Source organism: Arvicanthis niloticus, chromosome 30, assembly GCF_011762505.2.
Source record: "Arvicanthis niloticus isolate mArvNil1 chromosome 30, mArvNil1.pat.X, whole genome shotgun sequence".
Taxonomy (NCBI): domain Eukaryota; kingdom Metazoa; phylum Chordata; class Mammalia; order Rodentia; family Muridae; genus Arvicanthis; species Arvicanthis niloticus.
The window spans coordinates 5,595,748-5,622,028 of record NC_133438.1 but is presented as its reverse complement, the minus strand read 5'-3'; the positions used below and the strand labels follow the sequence as shown (position 1 = coordinate 5,622,028).

The 26,281-nt window shown below is 49.8% G+C and overlaps 1 protein-coding gene across 3 annotated transcripts; it reads right to left on the bottom strand.

Annotated features, from left to right (window-relative positions):
* Nucleotides 1–694: 694 nt before the first annotated feature.
* Nucleotides 695–22,895, bottom strand: Ppp1r12c (protein phosphatase 1 regulatory subunit 12C). Of its 3 annotated transcripts, none has more exons than XM_076927708.1 (22): nucleotides 22,468–22,895; nucleotides 18,748–18,878; nucleotides 18,545–18,663; nucleotides 10,482–10,641; nucleotides 6,008–6,152; nucleotides 5,852–5,926; nucleotides 4,663–4,736; nucleotides 4,460–4,587; nucleotides 4,261–4,334; nucleotides 3,852–4,004; nucleotides 3,687–3,754; nucleotides 3,107–3,238; nucleotides 2,811–2,901; nucleotides 2,642–2,725; nucleotides 2,511–2,571; nucleotides 2,273–2,358; nucleotides 2,143–2,183; nucleotides 1,961–2,063; nucleotides 1,754–1,858; nucleotides 1,550–1,600; nucleotides 1,407–1,457; nucleotides 695–1,329 (listed from the first exon to the last, which is right to left on the bottom strand). In XM_076927708.1, the coding sequence occupies exons 1-22, from the start codon at nucleotides 22,798–22,800 to the stop codon at nucleotides 1,243–1,245; spliced, it is 2,352 nt and encodes a 783-aa protein (XP_076783823.1). In that variant the 5' UTR covers nucleotides 22,801–22,895; the 3' UTR covers nucleotides 695–1,242. The 3 variants fall into 3 exon arrangements, with proteins under 3 accessions (XP_076783823.1, XP_076783824.1, XP_076783825.1); XM_076927709.1 differs by having other exon boundaries at nucleotides 2,273–2,355; XM_076927710.1 differs by having other exon boundaries at nucleotides 3,107–3,187.
* Nucleotides 22,896–26,281: the final 3,386 nt, after the last annotated feature.

The window sequence follows — 26,281 nt, the reverse complement described above, 5'->3', positions numbered from 1 at the left end:
GATACACACCCAACACACACCATACACTACATATAACCCATACCCCACATCAGTCATGCCATACACCACACACAAAATGCACACATTTATACAGTCCACCACAGACAACATATACACACCCACAGCCACCGCCCTCGCCCCTTCTTCCTCTACAGCACTACAGCTGAAACCCATAAACCGGCTACCCAGGTGAGACTGGCTCTCCTGCAGAGCACTGGCTCCTGCCCCCGGAGCTGTTCACTCCAGGGACACCAGTAGGCAGAACAGAGCCTACAGGGAGTGTAGGCAGTCGCTCCTGACTGTAAGGATGGAGGCACAATGCAATCTCAAGACTGGGTCTTGCTGTTCCAGTTGATGTGGACATGGAGGACTGAAGAACTTGCCATCAGTTACTCCTTCCCCAGAGAAGCTACACTTGCAGAGTTTTCTATGTGACCTACCCCACATTTTCAATGCCAGCCACCACCTTCACTCCTTTCAGAGGAACTGAAGGCAAATCTGGGCCCCCTGGCCCCATACAGCACCATGAGCTTCCCTTTGATTCCCACATCGTCTGGGATCCTTTGCTCCAGTTGTTCACTTTAGCAAAGTGACCTCCCCACACCTGTGAGCAGCCCCACACACACCCCAGCTGTACCACATCCAAATGGGCTCCGACAGCCTGAGCCCACAAGCAGGAGACCAAGTCACTGAGTGGCAATGTCACGACTTTATTTATGGTGCCTGTGCTTTGTCTCAAAAATACCTTCTCCCCCTCCCCAGACAATGGGTGGGGAGGAGGCAGCAAAAATAGAAGACACCCCTCCCTATTGCACGTGGACCCTATATACAGGCCCACCTGGCAGAGGCCAGTGGGACTCTTGGCACATTCCTGGATCCCTGCTGGGGAGGGGAGGGGTGCTGGGCAGCATCACACGTGAGGTGGGACCCTGGGGCAACCACTCTGCTTCTGGATACTGATTTTGTCTCTTGGTCCTTGCTTGCTTCTTGGTCCCATCTCTGGTGCCTGTCCACTCTCAGCAACATGTCCCTACCTGGCTCAGCCTCCCACCTCTATCCTGACCTCAGAAAGGGGTCCCCTTGGTTCCTGGGGACTCTGTGCTTTCCTCCCGGTTTGAGGTCCGGAGAGGTTATGGCTTCTCAGCAACTTCCCCCAGAGCCTTGTCACTCATATTCACGCGGGGGAAAGGGTGCGTGTGTCAGAAGCAGCAGTATAAATGTGGTGCGGGAACTCCTCCAGAGTCACTTGGATAGTTTGCTAATGACTCGGATCAACGCTGCATTCTCATCCTTGAGCCGTTGGTTGTCAGCCCGGAGATCAGACAGGGCCTAGGAGACAGGGGAGTCAGCTGGGTGGTGCTAGGTAGGTTGGGCTCCGGCTACTGCCCATCACAAGCCCCAGTTACCTTCAGCTCCTCCTCCAGCTCTGCTGCCTTGCGCTCCAAAGCCCTGCGCTCCTGCAAGGCATGGGCAGGTTCAGAGCAGGGTAAGCACAAGGGGCAGGGTAAGCCTGGGACACAGCGGGCCCACCCCCAGGAGCCCAACTCACAAATCTCTCCAGTTCAAGGAGGGCGGGCCTCTCAGCAAAGCGCTCCTGCCGCTGGTGAGGACAGAAAGACCTGGAGTCAAGAGCTGCGTCCTTACTCCACTAGGCAGAGCCCTGTCACCAGGGAAGGAACTCTCCAGCCTCCCAGCCAGGGCCAGGCCCTCCTGACTGGAGCTCTGCCTCTCATTATCCCCAACACCTTTATACCTGTGTAGCCCGCTCCAACTCCACCTTGAGCTGTGCCAGGCGCAGGGTGGTCTCTGTCAGGGCCTCTCGAAGTCGTTCATTCTCCCTGCGGAGCTCTATGTACAGCTGGGGAAACACAGGATGCAGGCAGACTCAGAAGGGGCCGGATGGGGGCCCTCAGCTGAACCCAGAACAGGGTAGGGTGGAGCATGGGGTGGGATGCTGCACCTTCCGGAAGCCCCCATCAGGCTCTTCATGTTCCTGCTTGGATTCTAGTGTGAGGTCTTTCTGTGAGCGCTGCCTGCGGACCGTAGATCCGCCATCCACAGTGCTGGACAGAAGGGACACGCCTTAGGAACCTAGCTTTACCCCAGAAATGTGCCCCAGCCTCCACACATGATCCAGTCTACCTGCACTCTGGGCTCCGTTCCGCAGGCCCCGACTCTTCTCCCTGAAGAAGACCCCCAAGAGTTTAGTCTCTACCTAATGTCCGGGCCTGCCCTCCCTCCAGCCCACCAACCCTCCACACAGCACCCTCACCTCGGCTGGTCCCCTCCGCTCATGGCCAGCTTTCCGATGCTCTCTGGCCGCCTGTGGTCCCTGGCCCTGCCCTTCGGGCGCCTCTGCTGGGGAATTAGCGGGAATCAGCCCAGACACTACTATAGGAACCCTTGTCTACTGTGCATGGAACCTGATTCCATCCCCAAGTTAACAAAAGACTTTATGTGAGAGAGAGGATGGCTCTCTAGGGAAAGACTTCCCAGAAAACAGACCTCACCTCTCTGGGCAGGGCCGTCAGCGCTCTCCACTCCAGGGACCCGAGGTCTCCGAGAAGGGTCCTGCCAGGAAGGCACAGTCAGAAACAGGAAGACGGGTTCCACTCAACCCACTTCACCTAACCCTGCTCACCAGGCTGGGCAGGGCAGGCTGCTCTGGCTCTGGGACCTTCCCAGCCACCTTTTCTGCTTCCTTCAAGTCTGTCAAAGTTACACCCTAGCAGAGAGAACAATCAGGGAAGACTCTGACCCAGCCCTCCTCCCTCAGACCCAAGAGCACAAGCCCCAGCCCAAGGCCACACCTGTGTGGACCTCCGAGACTGTCGCATAAGGCGGGAGCGAGCCTTCCGCTGAGACTCAGACTCCTCATCGCGCACAGGCATCTGGTAGGACCTGAGTGGAGAACCCTGAACTGAGACAGTGCCCCGTCCCTTAGGAGCTCTCACACCCATGAGTGAACCTATAGAAGGGTGTACATCCTAGCAGAGTCCATTTCAACTCCCACAGACCTTAGACCAGGTACTCCAGGAGGACTAGCCAGAGCCCTAAAGCCCCCAAACACTGCTCTCTCGGTGCTGCTTGCCCGCAGCCTCTTTACCTCCGACGATCCCTGGAGTCGGCCAGGGGTGTTGCCGAGGCTGTGAGGACATTTGACTTCAATGGAGATCCAGGCTCCCTCCTGGAGGGCAGAGGGGAGTGATCCAAAGAAGGAGGCATGGCAGCCTCACACCTGCATGGATTCATTCATCAGCAAATACCCCTCAAGCCTGCATTCTGTGCCAGGCACGGGACAGACCACAGAGAATAAAACAGTTGTCACTACTGAAAGGGGTCGTTTCTAGGCAAAACAGACAAAAACCAAACAGCGGCCAAAAAGGCAAGTCTGGAGCATAAGGAGAAAATAAAGAGCATAAGCCAGGGACTGCACTGTGTCAGTGTCAGCAAGACAGTCCTGGTGGGCCCAGAGAAAAGGTGACAACAAGGCAGACAGGAAGGAGGGAGAGCCCAATCTGACCCTATGGATTCAACAGAAAGAGCAAAGGCCCTGAGGCAGTCAGATCACAGTGGGAGTTTTACAGTGAGCATTTACTTGCTGCCCCCGTTAAGGGCTTTCCCAGGATCTCAAAATGTCAGGATAAGCACCAGACTTGGCCCCTTGCCCTGCTCTAGGTACTTACAGGGTGAAGGGCTCTGGCACTTTCTGGGCAGGGGTAGGGGTTATTCTGGCAAGAAGAGGCTCCCTGGCCTGTGGTGGCAAGAGAAAAACAAAGAAGGTACTCTGTCCTGAGGCAGAAGACACCCCACCTACCTTTCCCCTACCCAGCACACTTCCAGACACCTACCTGAGTGGAGGCCTTTTCTAGGAGGGAGGAGGAGGCTGAGCGCTGCAGACCAAGAACTCCCTCTGTACCCCTCCCTTCTGAAGGACCCAAGGCACCAGAGCTCCCTGTCTTCTGGAGACCAAAGCGCCTGGAGAAAGGAGCCTCTTCTGGCAGCTGGGAGAGGAGGGAAAGTCTCCATCAGTGAGCAAAGCAATGATCCCTCTCCCCAGAAGCTAAGAGTATAACTCGAGGAGAACCACAGCAAATCACAGGTGCCACAGCAAGGCAGGTGCCACCAAAAAAATAGTTCTTTGTCCACAAGGACCTAGGAAGCAAGGCAAAGGGCCATCTTCCTGACCAAAGGTAGGAGTAGTTACAGGGTACCGCCATTGCCCCAAACCTCACATCAGCTCACGGTGATCAGACTCACCACAGGGCTCTTAGGGCTGGAGGACACAGGGGTAGACACACCATTAAGGGCTCTTGGTTCCACAGCTGGGTGCTCTGTGGTACAGGAACAGAAAGGGAATGTCACAGGAGATGTCAGCTACCTCTGATATTCTGGAGTCCCACGAATCCAGGCCCAGCACTCAGTCCTTCCTCGGACCCAGGGCTCTTAGCATCCTTACCAGCTGAGGCTTCCTCTCCCTCATCCTCATCTCGAATAGGGGGCCCTCCCGCCCCACCAGGCCGACGCTCCTTTGACAGATCCTGCAGGGAGATCTTCTCACGGCTGCTCAAACGGCACACCGAGCTCCTAGAGAAAGGACAGAGTGTCACTGTCTAAGTCTGGTGGTGAGTCCAACCCACCCTAAGCCTGGCCTTTTCTTACCTTCTGTGCTTGCTGTTTGAAGGGACCTGTGGCTCCTGGCCTCGGCCCTGAGAGGCTTCCTTTTGGTTTCTAAGCTATAAGGATGGAAGGGGACAACTGGGGAAGGCCAGAGAGTACAATCCCTCCTGGATCTCCTTGCTTTCCCCTCTCGGTGCTTCCTCCCCACCTCCAGAGCCATCACACATAATTGGGCTAGCCACACTTTATACAGAGTTCTGCAAACATGAGAACTCAGTATCCTGGCAGCACACCGTATCTGGGGCTTATGCAAGCTCTCCCAAGCTTAGCCTGATGCAACTGTCACTGGCCTCCAGTTTGTTTGTTTGTTTGCTTGCTTGCTTGCTTGCTTGTTTGTTTTTCAAGACAGGGTTTCTCTGTGTAGCCCTGGCTGTCCCCTGAAACTCACTATGTAGACCAGGCTGCCCTCGAACTCAGAAATCCGCCTGCCTCTGCCTCCCAAGTGCTGGGATTAAAGGCGTGCACCACCACTGCCCGGCTGGCCTCCAGTTCTATTCCCAGAGGCATTCTTCTACTTCCCAGGAGCTAGCAACTTGCTCAGACCTCCTCCCTACTCTTGAGCACATCTAGGATTCTGGTTAACTGTTGGCAGGGCGACGAGGGCAGGCGGCTCTTCGTCTCCTTTACGGTTATCACAGACAAGCTCTCAGCTCAATGATAGTGGCCACCTTCCCAGACGAAATGAAGTCTGTTGCCATAAACCCATGTCTGTCTTGTCACAGCAATGCTCCACTGGCCCGTGCCCTCGTTGTGTCTCAGTGTGCCACAGTACTCATCTCTGGAGAATGTTCCCAATGGGTCTTCTGGCTGGCTCCCACAATGTCTGGGCCACCTCACTAAATACTGAAATCCCAGCTCATGCCATCTGCCAGGGGCCCACATCCACGATCCCTTCACTAGAGACATCAGGGGAGGATAGACTCAATGTATGTCACAGCTCTCTCCTCATCAAGCAGACAGCAAACACCCAGCAGAGAGGAAACACAGCCTCACCTCCTCCATATACCCAGAGGTGCCCCCTTTCATAGACTTCCACCAGAGCTGGGTCACCAGGTGGGAACAGAAGGTCCCAGGACTGAGGGTGTCAAGGGACAAAGGATATTAGCCATCCCAGTTACTGTTACCTCCTCAGAGCTGCCAAGTAAAGAGGCAAACTAGAGTCGAGACTCACGTCCTCCTGTTTCTGAGCCAGTTCCTCCAAAAGGTTCATCACTTCTTCGTCAGCCAGGTCACAGGGACGCTGCCCCTGAGAAGGGGAAGGAGGCAGATGTTGTTGATGTGAGGGCTTCTCTCCCTACCCTGCCCCACCACCTGACATGGCCCTTACCGCGTGGGTCAGCGAATCCATGCCCCCACCGTGCTCAGCCAGCAGACGGCAGGCATCCTCCACACCCCAGTGGGCTGCTGCATGCAAGGGTGTCCAGCCATCTCCATCCCGGAGCTCTGTGTCATAGCCAGCTTGGAGTAGCAACCTAAGGGACATGGAGTCTGAGGTCAAGGGTCAAGCAAGGCCAATGATTTCAAATTTTATTCTGTGGCCACAGTACTACTGGTCAACACACACACACAAAAAAACCACTACTGGATTTGCTGGCAGCCAGCCCTCCCCAAGCTTCTTTGCACAACTGAGCCCTCCCTTGGACCAGTAGCTACAATTCAAACCCATGAGAGGTTCCTCATAGCACAGGGATCCCACTCTTTGAATCCCCATGTTAAAGGACTCAGAGCAGTGGTGAGGGGTCATGAGAAAAGTGCAAGACTCCCCCACTAACCCAAGCCTTAGAAGGATGTGACCCACGAAGGGCCTGGGTAATTCTAGAACCAAGCTGTTTTAGAACAGTGGTTATCAACAGTGTCAAGCACCACAGACAGACAGACAGACAGACAGACACACACACACCATCATCAGGAGAATCCTAACTTACAGGTAGAGACAGGTAGCATCAGTAGATTAGGGCTGGAGAGCCTGCTTAACCTCCTCCAACATCCAGGACAGCCCCACCAAAGACCAGACCAAAACACCAGAGAGCTAGAGCTCAAAGAGCCTGGCTCAACCAATAACGGCCCAGAAGGTAACAACCAGGGAGCTCTCCAAACTCAGCATGGGGCAAGGTCTCTTTTGAAAGGAGTGAGGTCCTGTGTCAGTGAGCAAGGCCACAAGCATGGGGAGGCAGAAATGCCCAACAGACTGCAAAGCACTACGTCCTGTCTGGCTCTGAGACTCCCTCCCTCACATTTCCCAAGATTCTCCTGCTCCCATCCCAGGGCATGCTGGGCTTCTTGCTAAATTCCTACATGCCATGGCCCACATCAGTACTGGCTGTGTTCCTCTCCTGGTCAGTATCCTTGGAGCCTGCAGCATGTCACCCAGTTACATCCCCTAATGCACCAGCACTTCCTCATCTAGCAGCTTCTTCGCAGAGGGCCTTCCCTGTCACATGCTGCTTATATCTTCCCTTGGCCGAGGCTTTACTCATATAAACGTAAAGTTTTATTTATTATTATTATTGTGTGTGCAATGTGTGTGAATGTGAACCTACATGCCACAGCATGTATGAAGATCAGAGGACAATAGTCAGGGATTGGTCTTTTCCTTCCACCACGAGTGACCAGACCAATGCAAGTCACCAGGCTCTTATGTGGCAAGCACCTTTACCTACTGAGCTGTCTCATTAGTCTAGAAGCCAAGGTTTTCAACTGGGTACTGCTACACCCCGCAACACTTGTGCCAGTGTCCAACACCTGGTGGGCTTTCAACAGACAGGACAGCCATCAGAATCGAACGACCCAAACCATCACATCTCTGTCACTAGCTATGACTATGGTACATACCTGAAATGCCAGGAAGCCTAAGAGAATGGGCAGTTTGAGACCAGCCCAGGAGGCCAGCACCTAACAGACATTAAGTAAATATTTACCTCTACTTAAATGAGGAGAGTAACAGTAAGACTTTTAATATAGTTAAAAATAATAAATAACAGCAAATTCAATGAACAGATGAGTGTAAATACAAACCTACACAAAAAGGTTATCACAAAATCACAAAATTCATCACACCTGTAATCCCATCACTAAGAAGCTGAGGCCAGACAACTATATATCAAGTGCCAGGCTAGTCAGGATTTTACAACAAGACCTTGTCTCAACTGGGAAAAAAAAAAAAGAAAGAAAGAAATTACAGGGGAGGGAGGTAAGCATGGCGGCTCTCACTGTGAATCCCAGAGGGATACAAAGGAAGAAAGATCAGAGATTCAAGACTGATGAATTGGAGGCTATCCTTGATCAACATGAGGTATTGACTGAGAAGGCCAAACGAGCAAACACAAGTTGTAATCACTCAGTTCCTTCCCAGGGCTGGGACCGGGACCAGAACCACATGCTAGGCAAGTGCTTTCCACTAAGTCACACCCTCAGCCCCTCCCACAGAGACTCTAGGTGTGAATATGCTGATGTCCTTCCTATGCCCATGGACATTCCTAAGCCCAGTCCTTCGGTTCTGTGACAGGAGAATGAGGTCGTCCACAAGTATCAATACACTTTCTCCACGTATAGGGAGATGTCTCAATGGATAAAGTGTGTAAGCATGAAGACAGGCATTGTGCTCACTAGCATCTACCTAAACACTGAGTAGACAAGACAGTCCACCTGTAATTCTAGCAGGCAGAGGAAGGAACAGAAAGCCCTCAGAGGGAGATGGCTAGCTAGACTTGCCAAAAAGGCAAGCTCAGGGTTCTCCCAGAGACACTGTCGCAACCTAGGGCCTACACACACACACACACACACACACACACACACGAATGTGCATTTACACATAACAAGTGCTCACAGACATGCACACACACACCATATAACCATTAGCCAGACACAGGGCTGTGTGAAAACAAACCTAGCTTTCCTTGCAACTATGAATGGTCAATAGTGAGAATTGGGGAAACAGAACACGGGCATTAAGTGGTGCACAAACTTCTGGAACGTTCTCCTGAAAAGGAATATACATTTGCTTCCTGTGCCTCTGTCTCGACTGACTTGAGATGCAGATGCCATGACAGGTAAGGAAGTCACGATGGGTTGAAACTTGAGGGTTCTTTGGAAAGTCGGTTGGATTGTGTTTTGCTGGGGCAAACACATGAAGGAACATTTTGTTAAAGTGAACACAGGTCTGAAAGGCTAAGGCCGACTTGTGAAGGAACATTTCCCTGAAGCAGACACAGGAGAGAGGATGTTCTGCTAAATCAAGCATGTGAAAGGACACATGATGGATTCTTTGTTAACAACATGCATGTATTGATCTAACTTACAATGTGTAATTGAGCTGCATTTGCTGGGACTCCATAGACAGAAACACACACACACACACACACACACACACACACACACACACAAAAAAAGGTCTGGCATACTGCAGTCAAGTCTGGCATACTGCAGTTTCCTGCCGCTTCTTCGGCCTTGGGCTGATGGATTCAAGTGCTGAAGCGAGGTACATGGCGGACACATGAAGTTTGGAGGGTATAAACACAAGACTCCACAGAGTGATGGACACAAAGCCTGGCTTGCTGGTACAGCTAGCTGTGCAACATTTGTGGCCCTCGAGTCTCCACTTCACTGAGAAAGGCACAGCCGAGAACTTCTCCTGGTGTCCCTTTCCTGGTGTCCCTCCATGTTCCTCCTGCTGACTTGAGCTGAGGCTGAGACCTGGCTCTCTCTGCTAGGTCATATCACCTCTGTTGCTAACCCGACTCTACCAAATTGGACTACTGGTGTATCCATGAAGTGTTTGCAAGTGGATAAAGCTGCCACTGGTAACCTGTATACTGAACTGGTGATTTCTAGACAACAAAGACAGGAGTTGCTCCAAAGAACCTTTCTAAACAAGTCCACTTCCCCCGTATCCTTTCTCTTCCACTACCTCTGGTAGGTGGTGGGCTACAAGGGAAGTTAAAGTGTTTAAGAATCATCATTAAATAGGATCTGAAAGAATTAAGTTACAATGGGTCACATCCACAAGTGGGAATCGTATCTGAAGAAGGGCTTAGCCTCTGCACTTGAATGCTTAGGGTATCCTGTCCCTGAGAAGAGACGGGTTCAGAGATCAACCTTGGACCTGAAAATCATATGGAAACTACAGAGGCTGAAGCCAGTCCCTTAGGAGCAGAGCAATGCAGACCAGCTGTAAATCTGGGGTGGTACAAGGTCTTAAATCCTGTCTGAGAAAACCTACCTACAACCTTAGCAGTATGAAAAGCAGAGAGGCAGCTGTTCATCTTAACTCCATCTGGGGCTTTGGAATTTTTTATGATAGGATCCCATTATAAACCACTAGTCTCAGACTCAGTATGTAGACAAGTCTGGCCTTGAGATTCCAGTAATCTTCCTGCCGTTGCTTCTCAAGTACTGTGAACACAGATGTACAACAGGGGATCAGGCACTTTTTTCCTCTTGCTTTTCTTTTGAAGACAAGGTCTTACTATATATTCTGGACTAGCCTGGAACCCCCAGCAGTGCCGCCTCAACCTCCAAGTGCTGAAATTAAAGGCATGTACCAACATACCCAACTTAATGACATTTTTTAAGGCTAATTTTATTTTTATGTGTGTGATTCACAATTTTGTACTTATATGTACCTTCATGTAAGTTTGCGCGCGCGCACACACACACACACACACACACAAATATAATTTTTAAACCTCTTAAATACAACTAAGGAGAGGGAAATGCTTGATTTTAGGTGTGTAAACTAGAAAAAAGGACAAGAGCCCCCAAGAAGCTTCAAGACACAAAACAGTGACTCTGGCCAAGCTCACCTCATCACCTCGATGTAGCCCTTGGCAGCAGCCACATGCAGGGCCGAGGCCCCAGTCCGGGGGTGACGTGCCTCTGGCATAGCACCCCCATTCAGCCAGCACCTCGTGTCACGAAGCAACAATTCTTCTTCAGCCCGCTTGGCTGCCTCAACATCCACACCTAGGGGAATGAGACAGTGACAGGTGAACTCATACAAGATGCTCTAGGAAACCCAGGTGACAGTTTCAACTGGTCGCAGCTTGGCCCCATGACTCAACAAGTCTTTGTCATGCAGTTCTCTGCTTGGAAGGCCTGAACTAATGCAGTATTTCCCAATTGTGCTCTCTGCAGACCTGGGTACCACAGAGGGTCTTAAAGAATGGAAACCACAGGTTGACCTATACCAGTTAGTAACTTGTTTTCTGCTTAAATATGAAACCTCAAGTTTCCCAAGTAAATCCAACACTTGATACCATCCAAGTTTTCCTATCCCGCCCTCTGTAATCTATGGTCCAGCACCTTCACACACTGAGACTACTGGTTTCTTTCCCTCCTAGGTGTGATAAACCAAGCAAAACTTCAGTACGTAACTGCATATGGTGGCTCATACCTCTAATTCAGGAACCTGGCCCAAGCAGGATGAGCACCATGAATTTGAGAGCAGGCTTCGCTACATAGTGAGTTTTGGGGGTTTGTTTAATGTATGAGTATTTTTTATTCTCACATGCATAGCTCCAACTTAAATGCAATCTTTACAGCACATATTTGATGGTGATCAAGATTTAAATGTTTAAAGATTTCTTTCCCCTTTTTCTTTATACATTTATTTTTCTTTATACATTATTTTCTTTCTTTCTTTCTTTCTTTCTTTCTTTCTTTCTTTCTTTCTTTCTTTCTTCATCCTGACTGCTGTTTCTCCTTCTTCCTCTTATAGTAAGTTTCAAACCAACCTGGACTAGAGTCAGATTCTGGCTTAAAAACAATAACTTAAACAAAAACACAACAGCAGACTGGGAAGGCTCAGCAGTTAAAAGCACTGTTGTTCCTCTAGAGGACCTAGGTTCAAACCCCAGCACCCACAAGGCAGCTCACAACTATTTATAATTCTAGTTCCAAGGGATCCATGCACACATGAGGTGCATATATCTGTGCACACAGGCAAAATACCCATACACATAAATACATACAATACATAAAATACAGAGGGAGCTTCCTGACAATTTTCCCGTCTCACTTTAGGAACTGGGAGTACAACTGTGCACCAGTGCCACCAACTGATGGAGACTTGGGTCATAAGACTCGTGCACTCAACATATTAGCTGAGCCATCTCCCAAGTTCCCCTCACTGTTTTAGGTGCACCCAATTTAACTGGCTATTGTTGTGTGCTGTGTGTGAGAGAGACAGAGGTTTACACTTCCCAGATGGGTCTCAAACTCACTACAGAGCAGAGGACAAGCATCTTGCCTACCTGCCTCCAGCTCCCAAGTGCAGGGGTTACAGGCTCCCCCACCACACCTAGCTTACATGGTGCTGAGGATCAATCTGAGGGCCTTGCTTAACAGGTAAGCACTTTATCAGCTAAGCCACACGCCCAGCCTATGACTTGGAAATTTCAAACTACATTTGTAGTTCACCCTGGATTTCCACTGGGTATCACTGGCAAAGACATTCAGGCAGAACCTGGCTTTAAAAACCAACACAAAGGAGCTGAAGAGATGACTCAGCTGTTAAAGGCTAGGCTCTAAACCAAGACAAAACCTACACAAGGGGTAAACTGCAGAGACTCACTAGTTAAGGCCAACGAGGGCTAACAAAGCAAGATCCTGTCTCAAAGCACCAGGGATCAGTTTAGTCCAGTGGCAGGATGCCTGCCTGGAAACATAAGGCTTCAAGTTCAACCCCTAAATATAATGGGCTCCTTTCCAGCTTCAGTCCACTCCCTTATAACCAAGGTTGACCAGCTGCTTCCTCAACACATATACTATAGACTTCCACCATAAAGCTAAAAATGAGATCTAAGAAACAATCCTGAAAGTTTTTAGGGATCTTCTTTCTCATCCCAAGCCAAAACCACCTCCATCCAGACACCAGCTGTAGCTAGGTGCTACCTGGTAGCAGCTGGGTCCTGGCTCGTTGTGTCTTCTGGCCAACTAGGACTCCCCCTGCAGTGGCAGAGTTCAAGAATGTGTGGCTAAAGTCCATCTGCAAAGCAGTCACAGAGAATAGAGCAGGGAAGGCCAGGACCGCCCTCTTCCTCCCGACTCCTGCTTCCTTAAAGGGAGTCACTGCACAGCTCTGTCCTACTGTGGCAGGGAAGGGGAAGGGCGGAGGACCTTTGCTTTTCTTCAACCTCTACCCAGGATTCTTGTGCATGCTCAAAAGTGCCCTGTGCTTCCCACACAACCACCACCTGCTTGTGGTATTCAGTTTTTCTTGCATAGGCTGTTTGGGGCTGGCTTGTTTATTAGGGCTTTATGTGTGACACATGTGCGTTGCTTGTGTGTATGTCTATATACATGTGTGCCTAGTGCCACAGAAGGCTAGAAGAGGGTGTCGGATTCCTCTAGAACTGGAGTTAGATGTGCTCGTGTGGGTGCTAGGAACTGAACTCTCCTCTGGAGGACCAGCAAGAACTCTTAACCACTAAGCCACCTGCCCTACACCTTGTCTTGGTAGACTACACACTGATTCAGCTAGCCTGACCGGCCTGCAAGTCACAGGTCCTTCTATATCTGCCTCCCAACAATTGCTAGGATTTCAGGTACTGGCTGGCTTATCTATATAGTTGCTTGGAATTCGAACTCAGAACCTTAGTTTGTGCAGCTAGCCCCTGTCCTGACTTAGCTACCTTCCTAGTCCTGAAAATGAAGGGTGTGTGTATGTCTGTGAATACTGAATTTGCTGTAAGAAAAATTTTTATTACATTTATTTTATTGTGTGAATGCATATGTGCACTCAAGCACATGTGTAAAGTCAGAGGAGAGCTTGCAGGAGTCACTTCTCTCCTTCCACCAAGTAGATCCCAGGGACTGAAATCAGGAGTCAGGCTTGATGTCAAGTGCCTTCACCCACTGAGCCATCTCACCAGGCTGAAAATAAAGCTTTAATGGCATCCAGCCACATCCATTTTTTCTCATCTTGTCCTTGGCTCATTTCCCTCTATAGCAGCTGGTAAAGTCATTATAATGGGGACTGTATGCCCTGTAAGGCCTGAAATCTGTACTGCCCACCCTCCACTGCTAAGTCAGCTGGGCCCTGCTGGGATCACTTGCTTATAAATCAGGCATCATCCACTGTCTGGTGGTGGCACCAGCCTTTCCCTCTCACCAACGATAAACACTGTGCACCATTCCCATGCACTTATACCACCTAGAAGTACAAATGCCAGGAGAGGAGCTCGGGTCCGCAGCATCAACCATGTTCACGTCCTGCCTGAGTATTCCCTCCAGGCATAGCCTTCCTGTTACTCAAGCTTGCACCTGTAACTATCACAGACCACTGTGCCTGTCTCTGTGTGCTGCAGTCCTCTGTCCTTCCTGGATGTCAAAGGAGATAGCTTCACCTTTCCCAAAAAGCACTTAAGTTCCCTTCCTATCTTGTCCCCCAAAGGAATTCTGCCAAGGCTTGACCCTGCAGCCTGAGCCACAACAGAACTGCTAGGACCTGGCAGCACCCACTCTTCCTCCTTCAGTAACTACATCCTGACTTTCCTCCCCTTATGGCTTCTGTGTGACTGCTCAAAGCCTAGTCATAGGGTGACAAGTCCTCCTGCCCAGTGACGGGCTCTGTCTCTAACATGAAATCACATGCCAGAGCATCACACAGAGAAACAGCTCACCACAGTGGAGCTACGGTGCTCCAGCTGGGCATCAGCCTGCACTGCTAGAAGCCTTGCTAAGCACCTCAATGAGAGAGCAGACCTGACATGATGCCAAAGCAGCTGCTGCCATTTGAGATCCACCTCCAAAGACTGAAACACTGGGGCCTGGAAAGATGGCTCAGTTTGTAAAGTATCCACCACACAGCATGAGAACCTGAGTTCAAACCCAACCAGCACCAATGTAAAATGCCAGGCATGGTTGGTCACTTGTAATCCCAGCACTGGGGAGACAGAGACAGGAGGATCCTCGGGCTCACTGGTCAGCCACATAAGCCCAATCATCAAGCTCTAAGCTACTGAGCAACCCTGTCTCAAAAATCAAAGTGTAGAGCTGAGGAACACTTTGACCTTTGGCCTACGAACACAGGTGCACGCATGCATGCACTTACAGGCATAGGAAGAACTAAATTTCTACACACAGTGAACAGTAACTCTATCCTACCACATTTTTATTACAGCCATTTATTTGTGTATATGTATAAGAATCACAGGATAATAATTACAGGTCAGTTCTCTGCTTCTCCCATGTGAGTTCCAGAGATCAAACCCAGTTGTCAGGCTTGACAGCAAGCACGTCTACCCACTGAGCCATCTAGCCAACTCCCCCACCCGCTTTGTTTGTTTAGCTTATTGAGTCAGGGTCTCTCTGTGTAGCCCTGGCTGTCCTGGAACTCACCATGTAGATAAGGCTGGCCTCAAACTCAAAGATCCACCTGCCTCTGCCTCCTGAGAGCTGGGATTAAAGAGATGTGACAGGATTAAACCCACCACAGCCACTTCTACTTCCAGGGTTGCCAGCAGCTGGAGACCACATTTGACGCTCTGTCCCTATGACTTCTATTGGAAGCTCTATTGGTGTGATTATTCTCAGTATCTCATGCAAATGGGAACTTCTCACTTGTCTTTGTGTGGCTGGCTTACTTCATTTAAGCCCTTAAGGTTCATCCTAGCTATTAGATGAGTCAGTTTCCTTCCTTTTTTTATCTGCATAGACCACATTCTGCTTATCCATCCACTGACGGAGTTCCTACTCTCCCTGATTCTGAGGAAGGAATCCACAACCTAGGCCAAGTGCCACAGGCTAGACTACTAAACCACACCCAAGCCCTAAGATATTGTAAATATGCCTGCACGTGACTTTCTCACTGCAAACACCATAAAATACAAAAAAGAGAACCAGGCATGGTGGCTCACTGCTGCAAACCCAGCACTCAAAAGGCTGAGGCAGGAGAGTCACAAGACCACACTGGACTACACAGTAAGTTTTACAACAGCCCAGGCCTATTAACCAAATTAACTAATAAAATAATAAACACTGTGAGTCTGGATCTTGGAGTGCTTATTTTGCCGTGCTATGGTACTGGGGATTGAACTTGCCCATACTCAGCAAGTGTTTTACCACTGAGTAGCATCCAGTCCCTCTATTTTTTTTAGACTCTATTTTTATTATTTTTAATTGTGTGTGTCTGTGTATATGTGCATGGGCAGAATCTGGTACTAGAAGAGATCAGAGGTACAAGTTTCCGCCAGGTGCTGAAGCTACAGTGAGCCGGATACTGGTGCTGTGAACTGAGCTTGATTCTCTGGCAAAGCAGAAAGTGTTCTCAAGGACTCAGCCATCGCTCCAGCTCGATAGCTAGTTCGTTCCTTCATTTGTTCGTTCTCTCTCTCTCTCTCTCTCTCTCTCTCTCTCTTTCTTCATTCATTCATTCGCTCAAGCTGGCTTTGAACTCGATCTGTAGTTCAGACAGACCTTGAACTCACTATTTATCAGGCCTGGCAGAACACCTCAGAAATGTATCAGCACCCACAGGGGGTGGGCTCACCTTCACTGAAGCCTCTCAGTGAGAGAAGCTCAGGCCACAGCAAGTTACCTTGTGGCACTGAGTGAAGGCTGCAAGTTGCCCCACCTCCTTGTCGGAGAGGGTAGAGCAGCAGGGCCTGACAAGGGAGGTGCTCTCCATTATCTAGGCAGAGGCTACAGCATCAGCAACATAGTCTCAAAGAGCCAAGGAACGCAAGGGAGGACGGCAGGCTGGAAAGGGAGACACAAGGAAGGTACTGATGCTGTGTATGCGGAAGGGAAGAGAGGAGGACAAGGCAGTAAAGGGTGTTCAGACCGAAATTTTATCTCTGTGAAATGTTCATAACGGATACATTCCTGAAGACGGAAGGCCTTAGAAATAGGATGGGAAAGGGAACTAAGACCTATAGGATTTCTCTTGAAGGTGACTTTAAAAATGCTTTGAAATGAATGTGGTATTGACTCTACAACTCTGTGGACCACAGCACAACCGCGAACCGAGCACTCTGAATGAGTGAACTGCTGGGTGTGTTGATTACAGCCTCAAAGCTGCTTTGTCATAAAGCCACTGGTGTGCTGGCAGGCTGGCTCAGCAGGGAAAGGCGCTTGCCACCAAGCCTGACAACCTGGAGTTCCATCCCTAGGACCCGCACGGTGGAAGGGGAGACTCCCACTCCTATAGTTGTCCTCTGACCCTCACATGCATAAGCTTTCACATTAATGATCAGTTAAATTACCCTAATAAAAAAAGACTTTTAAAACAGAAGCTGGAGTGCTGGCGTGCATGTATAATTCAAGTACTCAGGAGGCTTGGCCAGGATTGCTCCAAATTCAAGGTCAAAGCTGATCTACACAGTGAGTACCAGACCAGCCAGGACTACATAGCAAGACCTGTCTCAAAGATAAATAGGGCTAAAGAGACAGGTCAGTGGTTAAGAGTACAGGATGCTCTTCCAGAAGACCCAGGTTCAAATCTCAGCACCCAGCATGGTTCACAACCATCTGTAACTACAATTGCAAAAGGATCCGATGGCCTCGGTGGGCACCAGACATGCATGTGGGACAGACATACTTGCAGGAAAGGGTCTAAGGTAGAAGTCGTAGTACTGAGGCGACTTTTCTGTGTTTGACGTTTTACCAAACTAAAGTCAAGAAAAGGAAGGGGAGCTCAGCGCAGCGCTGTTACTGCGGCCCCACTGTAACCAGGAAGGCTTCTAACCTCTGCCCATCTCGAGGTGCCGACTAGCTACCAAGCATCCCCACGTGACTCACAGCCATCTGAAATTCAATATGCCAAAATGTTAAACCCATGCCTTTCCACCTCGGGTTGTATGTAACATGCAAGAACAGAGAAGCCTCCCATGCCTCCCATGATCCATTTGTCCTCTCTCCCCTCTTACCTCCTAACTGGACACTCTCCAGTGTAGAACTGAATGCAGAATACACTGGCATCTTACATTCATGGAGAGCCTGCTAAGCTCCATAACTCCCCCAGCCCAGCCTGCTTCTCAATCCTTTTTCTTCCCAGCCCTGCATTAGAGAGATGAGATCCACCCAGCTATAAGCTAACTGGCTCTGGATACTGATTTGTTTGTATGCTGATAGGATCTCAAGTAGCCCAGGCTGGCCTTGAACTTACTACATAGAGGAGCATGACTTTGAACTCCTGATCCTCCTCTATCACCCAAGGCTGGGACTACAGGCATGCATCACCACACCTGACCTAGACAATGGACACTAGCTTTTCATGACAGCAGAGAGTGATCTCAAGCCTCTTTAAGAACTTGCTACTAGCCTCGCAGTGGTGGCGCACGCCTTTAATCCCAGCGCTTGGGAGGCAGAGGCAGGTGGATTTTTGAGTTCAAGGCCAGCCTGGCCTACAGAGTGAGTTCCAGTACAGCCTGGGCTATACAGAGAAATCCTATTTCGAAAAAACAAACAAACAAACAAATAAGAACTTGCTACTAAGAACACAACCACCTCATCCTGGAAACTGAATTGGGCCAGACACGGAGATTCAAGGGGCTCCTAGTTTTCACTAAAAGAAACCAGGACACAATGGTCTTGGGAGCTTAGGACAGAATCCACTATGTCTCCCAGTCCCTCTTAACACACGGTAGGGTCTAGCCATCTTGATCCTTACTCCTGGACAAACATTTGCTCATGGTACCTCCATCCCTCAGTTCCTTGATGATGAAAGGACAGACATACTCATAGCAGCTAGTACTCTTATTCTGTGTCTGGCAGTGTCTCACCAGACCCTTGGTAACCCCCAGTATCTCCACTCCCATTTTACTAGAGAAGAAACAGAGACATAAAGAGAGCCGAATCCAAGGAAATGGCCAGGACCTTTGAGCCCAGACTCCCAAATTCCAAAGCTCTTAATTCCATAGCCCACCTCGGCGAGTGATCTCTGCCTTCAGCAGCCCCTCCATGGCATCTGACTCAGCCAGGTCCAAAGGCAGGTCCCCATCACTGTTGACAGCAGCGATGTTGGCCCCATGGCTCAGGAGGTACCTAGGGGCAAGGAAAGGTCAGAGCTGCCAGGCCTGGACCCAATACCTAACCCAAGTCCTGCCCTTCAATCAACCCTTGCCTCACCTGGCAATGTCCAGGTACCCACAGGAGGCAGCCACATGCAGAGGCGTCCAGCCCTCGTTGTCTGCCTGGTTCACAGTAGCACCCTGCTCCACCAGGAAGCGAACGACTTCCAGGTTCTCATCTATGCAGGCCTGAGGATGGGAACAAGCCCATCAGCTCTCACCTCACCCAACCAGAGGCCCAACAAGGAGACTTTTCTACAAAGGCAGACCCAGGGACCCAAGGCCAGTGAGGGGTGTGGAAAGCAATGCCGATGGCCTCCAATGTAAGTCCCAGGGGTCCTCCAGCCACCAGCCACTTAAAATACTCTAGTGACACCGTGCTTGGGTCACCAGAGCATGCAGAGTTCATGGAGAGAAGGGCAGGCTCTAGAAGCAGGATGAAAGAGTGGACATTGGAACATGTGGGGCTGGTATCCCTGCATGTGACTGCTGAGCATATTCTTGAGATAGATAGAGGCGCCCCAGAGCCCAGACATGGTCTCCCAAAAGACAGGGCACCTTGAGTAGACATAGCCCCAGGTAGGTAGTGGCAGAATGCTCACCTAGTCCCGAGTTCCATTCATAGCACAGGAAAACAGATTATCACCATAAAAGGCACATATGCAGCACTGGCCAGAGACAGATTTGAGGGCCAGGGGCATATTTCCCAAATTTTTCTGTGTACAGGTTTCCTCAGAACATCTTTTCCAAACACCCAACACCCCCCACCCCCACCCCACCCCACCCCACCCCGCTTCCTCACTCTTAGAACTGAAAGCTTGGGTAGAGGAAGGCCTCACCCTAGCCAGCACAGTACCCAGGGCCATAGAAGAGCTGGTCCCAACCCCTGATGACACAGGCTAGACACTGGAACCACTGAGTCTAGGGAGGAAACTAGGTCCAGACTCCTGGGCCCTCATGAAAATTAACCCCCTTCTTTCAAGTTCAACCATCTGGAGAAGGAGGGAAGGAAGCTACAAGGGCCAAGAGCATGAAGTCATGGAAATTTAGGCTGCAAGAGGGGGGCCACACGTGCCCTGGGAACGGGATGAACTCTGGGCTTCACTCTGGGCTCAGTTTATTTCCACTCTGTTGTCATGGTGATGGAAGGGGGGGCAAGGAGGCAGATGGGCCTTTCCCTTTCAAGGACCTGGCCGGGAACCGGCATCCATGTGAAAGATGCCTAAGGCTGGGCACTAGGGACCCAAGAATCTAGGCCCACCTCCTCCTCCTCAGACACAGAACTCTAGCCAATCCTCTTTTCTTAGACCTAGGGGTCCAGACTTGCCCCTCCTCCTTCAGACCCATGTGTTTGAGCACACAGTCTCTCCCTGTTCAAACCTAGGATTCTGAACTCCCAGCCCTGCCTACTGCAGACCCAACTCATAGCCATTATTGGACAAGGTAGATTACTGGACAAAGGGAAGAAAAAAATAGTATCCCTGCCTTGGTGAGGTAGAAGCTGGGGCTCAAGGAACATCGCAGCAGGAAGCTGATGCTCTAAGGAAGGTTTAAAACTGAAAACACAGGCCCAGGTATAGAAATGAGGAGACACTAGAAGCCACCAGATAGAGTGACCAAATGTCCCTGTTTTCCTGGGACTGAAACTAGCTCTGGGAACTTTCACTACTAAAGCCAGGGCATTACATGGTGGTGACACTACATGTGCCCCACTCCAGACCCTAGCTCCCTCTGTGTACCGACTCTGTAAACCAACTACTCTCTTTGAATCTCCTCTCCCAGTCTTCCAAGCCTCCATCAAAGCCCTGAAAAGTGAGTTCACCAAGGTCTCTCCGTGGTTGGGGGGAGGAGGAGGAGGAGAGTCCCACCTGGAAGGCTGTCTGACATACCAGGCCTGAGGTTACAGGTTCCTGTCACAGGAGGTACTCTAGTGGCCTCCAGCAGATCCAGAAAAGAGGGGTGCGGTCAGAAGGGAAAACTCAGGAGCCAGGGACTTGGGTGGTGGAAGTCTGAGCTGCTCTCCTGGACTGGTCAAAGACGCTGAGACCCTGAGTGGGGCCTCAGGAAAATAGTGTCCTGCTGTATGTAAAGGAAAATGTCCCAGACAGCACTGGGAGCAAATTCCCATGGTACACCTGTAGTTCATGTAGGCCCCAAGAGGGAGTTTCCGTGTGACACTTCCCACCAGAGCTTCTAGGGACAGAGGTGACCGCTGGTCCCATTCCACAAATAATACAACTAAAGGACACAGAGAAAGACCACTCAAGAGACAAGAGACAAAGAACTGACAGCCAAACAGATATTAGATCAGTACTGACTGACTGGTTTTGTTTTTGTAACTAGGCCTCATGTGGCCTAGGATGGCCTCAAACTCACTGTGTGGCTGAAGCTGACTGACACTAAACCTCCAACCTACCTTGCCTCCACTTTCTAATCATCTGGCTTCCTACATTCTAGGTACCCACTCCACCACCCACGCTACATACCAGACCAGGATGGATGGATTCTGAGTGAGTGTTTTTTCTCTACCTGCATGCATGAAAACTGAACCTGTGTCTCCCATCTCCACAGGCAGCAGGCTTCCCTTCCGGGACCCCTTCTGTTTCCACCAGTAACTGAACCACGGGATCCTAGCAAGGAGAAGAGCGGACAACCCAGGAGATGGAAGCTGCTGTGAAAGAAGGCTGCCCACCAAAAGACTGACAGTGGACCAACACTGAGACCAGGCGGGAGAACCGAGATGTAGACTCGTGTGACTAATCTTGTCCTTCGTCATCCTAACTGTGAATAAAAGCATCCTGAATCCAAAAGAACCCAAGTAACACAAGATGGACCTGATTCTCAGGCACAGAGCACTGGAAAAAATAATGTGTCTTGGATATCCTAGGTTTTAGTGGAATAGGTTCTAGAATCCTCTGGGAGGTGACAGGATGGAAATCCGGGAGAGAGGACACACTTTTTGAAGAACGTTGCCCAATAAAGGCTAAGAGATGAACCAAGGATAGGTGAAGTGGCTATGTAATTCCAGAAATGAGAAGGGCAGAGACATAAGGACCTGCATTTGAGGCTGGCCTGGGCTACATAGCAAGACCTTGTGTAAGGGGGGAAAAAAAAAACCAACAACAAAACAAAAGGAAAAGTGGTCCAGCTCCTGGAAGAGCAAATGCCTACAACTTTCCAGGAAGGCAAAAAATGTGAACAGAGAAAGAGTTGAGGAGAAACCTCTATAAGAGGTGGCAAGATCCCCAAAGTGGGGGTGACGAGATAATTAAGGACATGGGGTTGAGGGTAGGAGAAAAGATAAAGAAAGCAAAGGACGACACAACAGAGGAAGTGCCTTTTCAAGGAAACAACACGGTACACTGCCTAGAGGGGAAAAGATCATCCTGAGGCAGCAACGGACAGCACAAGTCACAGGAAGAAGAGGAAGGCACAAACAAGATGGACCTTCAGAGAAGTGACACTGAAGGACCTGGGCCTATCGAAAGAGGAGGGTCAAGTCAGACTGCAGGAGGAGGAAACCTCAGGCCTGGGTCAGGAAAGACTGCAGCACAGTCAAACAAGTACCAGTCAGGAAAGGAGAAACCCGGCCAGCGTAGGCACGGAAGCAAGCAACGCTGCAAAAGATGCACCGGAGAGAGATGACAGCGGGACTGACAGAGAAGAGGCGGTCACAGAGCAGGCGGGATCCTCGGCAATGGCAGAGTCGAGAGGTGGTGGCTCCGGGCCGAGGAGGGAGGATGCCCGAGTGGCGAAGACGCGGGGCGGGGGCGCTGACCTGGTGCAGGGCGCTGATGCCATCGGCGTTGGTGGAGTCAAGCACCGCACGGGCAGGTGAAGGGACGGCGGGGTCGGACGCAGCGCCTGAGCCGGCACCGAGATCCGCTGCTCGCAGCATCAGGCGAGCCTCATCCAGATCGCCGCCCGCACAGGCCGCCAGGAACTCGGCGGCGCGCTCGAAGCGGACCGTGCGGGTTCGCCGCTCCCCGGGGCCCGGGTCAGCGCCCGCCCGCGCCCCCCACTGCCGCAGCTGCTCCTGCCGCCGCTCACGGGCGGCCGCAGCAGCCGCCGCAGCCCCCGGGCCCGCTGCCGGGCCATCCTCGCCGGACATCGCGCCGGCCGCCCACTAAGCGAACGACGGAGCGCCGGGCGACGAACAGCCGCCACCCGCCCGCCCCGGGGGCCGCCGGGAACGGCCGCGCGACAAGCACCGCCCAGAAGCTCGCCCAGCCCCCGCTCCGTATATTGACGTCACGGCTGTAAACCAAAGCCCTCTGGGAAACGGAGTCCTGATTGAGGCTTGGCGAGCTGGGAGGTGGAGTTTCTCCCCATGGAGGCGACTCGCAATAACTTGAGCAGAATGAAAACAGTCAAAAGGCACGCTTCAATCCCAGCACTTGGGAGGCAGAAACAGACAAGTCTCTGAGTTCCAGGACAGCCAGAGCTACACAGAGAAACCCTCTCTCGAAAAACCAAGCAGCAAAAAGAAAACTGCCTAAAGGAGGGGCTGCCCCCTAGGGCATGCTGGGAATCTGGGTAGAGCGGCCGGACAGCCGTGGCATGCTGGGAAATGTAGTGTACTTTGTAAAGAGACTAACCGAAGGCGTTTGGGAAATGATGGCAGATAGCGGATCCTGAGAGACACAGAAATAAAATTTGCATACATTTTATGATTTGTTTTGAGATGGGATGGCCCTCGAACGCACTAATAATGCACTTGAACTTCTGATCTTCCAGTCTCCATCTCCTAATTTCTGGGATTACAAGAGGTTGGTTTGGGGTTGGGGGGAGATTTGTGTATTAAGACAGGGTCTCAATATGAAGCCCTTCCTGGCTTGAAACTCGTTTTGTATACCAGAATGGCCTCGAACTCACAAAACTCCGCCTCCTAATGCCTCTCAAGTGACAGAATTAAAGGAGTGCCACCACGCAGGACTTGTTTGGGTTATTTAATCTGTCCCTCCCCCATCGACTATAAATAAATTCGATTTGTTTTCTTTGAGCACTCCTTAGTCCTAATGACTAGAACTGAGCCGGAGAGTAAGCAATAAAAAAAAAAAAATTCGAATGAATGGAATGGGCCCCCTAAAGCATCAAGAAGACCAAGGGCCCACGGGAAATTGAGTTCTCAAACAAGATTAAAACCTGTCACCGCCAAGCTCATCTTTTAACATTGCGATAAAGTTCCTGTGCAAAGCTCAAGGAAATCAGATAACATAGGGCAAGCTGGGAAATGTAGTCTCAAGGCCACGCCTCCAAAGGTTTCATCTCCAGACTTCCAAATATGTCTCAGAACCCAAGGTACCTAAGTCAGTTTCCGGATCAAGAAAAAGCCTACATTTTCTAGTGTAATAATTCCCTGAGCATACCAGAAAGAGGACCCCCAAACATGACCAAAATTATAATTCAGATTGTATCATGCTGTCCTGGCATGCCGGGATTTTGTAAACTAAAAGGTGATGTTCCACTAAGTTTGAAAGTTTTCTAATAGACCCAACAGATAAGAACACCTAATAAACACCTAATAAAAATGTGATCTTTCACATTACCTTCCCCAAATATCCAATTTGAGAAGAATGAACAACATACTGAGACAGGAACACAGGCCTACCAAAGTCTTACTGAAAGCTGTCAAAACTTGTATAGGGGAAACACACGTTTTCCCTAAGGGGCACTAAAGCAGCCCATGCACTCCATAATCCTTGGACTTATGCAGAGAAATAAGCCATGAAACTTTTGAGGCCTGCGAAACAATTATCATAAATCCAAAAGATTTAATCCTGTGTTTTCTGAGATACCTGAACCCTACCCCACACACTGCACACACACACACACACACACACACACACACACACACCCTTCTTCCCCAAGGCAGGAAGTCAGATATCTCCACAAGGAGAGCACTGACTCCACAAACTGTCTTCCAGTTTTCACTCCCTGACCACGGTATTCACAAACACCCTACTAAGAAACACACTAAATAGATGTGTTTTTTTGTTAATACACGACTTTATAAAATTATCCACAAATAAGGCTACACCAGTGTACAGACAGAGGTAAGACTATTTTTAGCCAGATTTGGTCTGGTTACTGTCCCATCCCTCAAATTCTGGGAGTCTATACCTGCCCCTACACACATCTGGCTCCCAGATGTGTTGTTTAAAACTGTACTTAGGGGGCTGGAGAAATGGCTCAGTGGTTAAGAGCACTGACTGCTCTTCCAGAGGTCCTGAGTTCAATTCCCAGCAACCACATGGTGGCTCACAAGCACCTGCAATTAGATCTGATGCCCTCTTCTGGCTTGCCTGAAGACAACTACAGTGTACTCATATATGTAAAATAAATAAATAAAATCTTTAAAAAAAAAAAAAAAAGAATGCTAAAACTGTACTTAGAAGAGTTACTTACCTTATAAAAACATTTTAAATCTAAGAGGCAATTGATATTTCAGGGACATCTATGGCTGGCCTGTCTGTGACTATCATTACACTGGCATTTGGGTCTCCAAATGTCCATCGACAAGAAGCATATACTGAGATTATTAGTGTCCCACTTCCAACTAAGGAACAGAAAGAAATTCACTCTCAAAATGTAACAGACACTGCAATTATAGGAGAGGATTCCATCCCAACCCAAATCATGTCATTTTTAAAAAAAAAGATTTATTAGGAATGTGTGTCTACACATTCATGCAAGTACACAAGTCCACCACTAGAGGGTATCAGATCTTCTGTAGATGGAGTTACAGGCTATTGTGGGCTGCTGACCTGGGTGCTGGGAATTGAGCTTGCGTCCTCTAGAAAAGCAGCAGAATTCCTAACTGTTGAGCCACCTCTTCTGCTCCAGAACCACATCTCTCTTGTTAATTATTATATTCATTTGCACATGAATGTTTATCTATGACAACACACGTGGAGGTCAGAGGGAACTTGCAGGGGTTACTTCTTTCCTTCCATGTGGGTCCTGGGGAATCTAATCCAACCCAGGTCACAAAGCTTGGCAGGATACACACTTACTTGTTGGGCTAAGTCCTAGACCCTAGAATTACATCTTATAGATCTATTCCTGAATAAGCCCTGATCATTATTATTTTTTGAAGGGGGGTGTTTGTTTGTCTGTCTGTCTGTCTGTTTGTTGAGATGGGGTTTCTTGGTGTAGCCCTTGCTGTCATGGAACTCACTCTGTAGACCAGGCTGACCTCAAATTCATGACATATGCCTGTCTCTGTCTCCCAAGTGCTGGGATTAAAGGCGTGTGCCACTATTACCTGTATTGTCATTATTTTTTGAGACAGGATCTCCTATAGCCCAGGATGGTCTTGAACTCACTGTGTAGCCAAGGGAGGACATTGAAACCCTGATGTTCCTGTCTCCAGCTCCCAAATGTTGGAATTACAGTCACTCACCATCATATCTAGTTTAAGGAGAACTGAAGATTTAACCCAGGGTTTCCTGAGGGCAAGACAAGCTGTACTCCCAGCCATGAACTCAACATCTCTTTAATGACAGTTGATGAGTCTCCTAGGCAATATGGAGATGTCAATCAACCCACACAGCCAGCCAGCCAGCCACATAATAACAACCCTGAAGAAC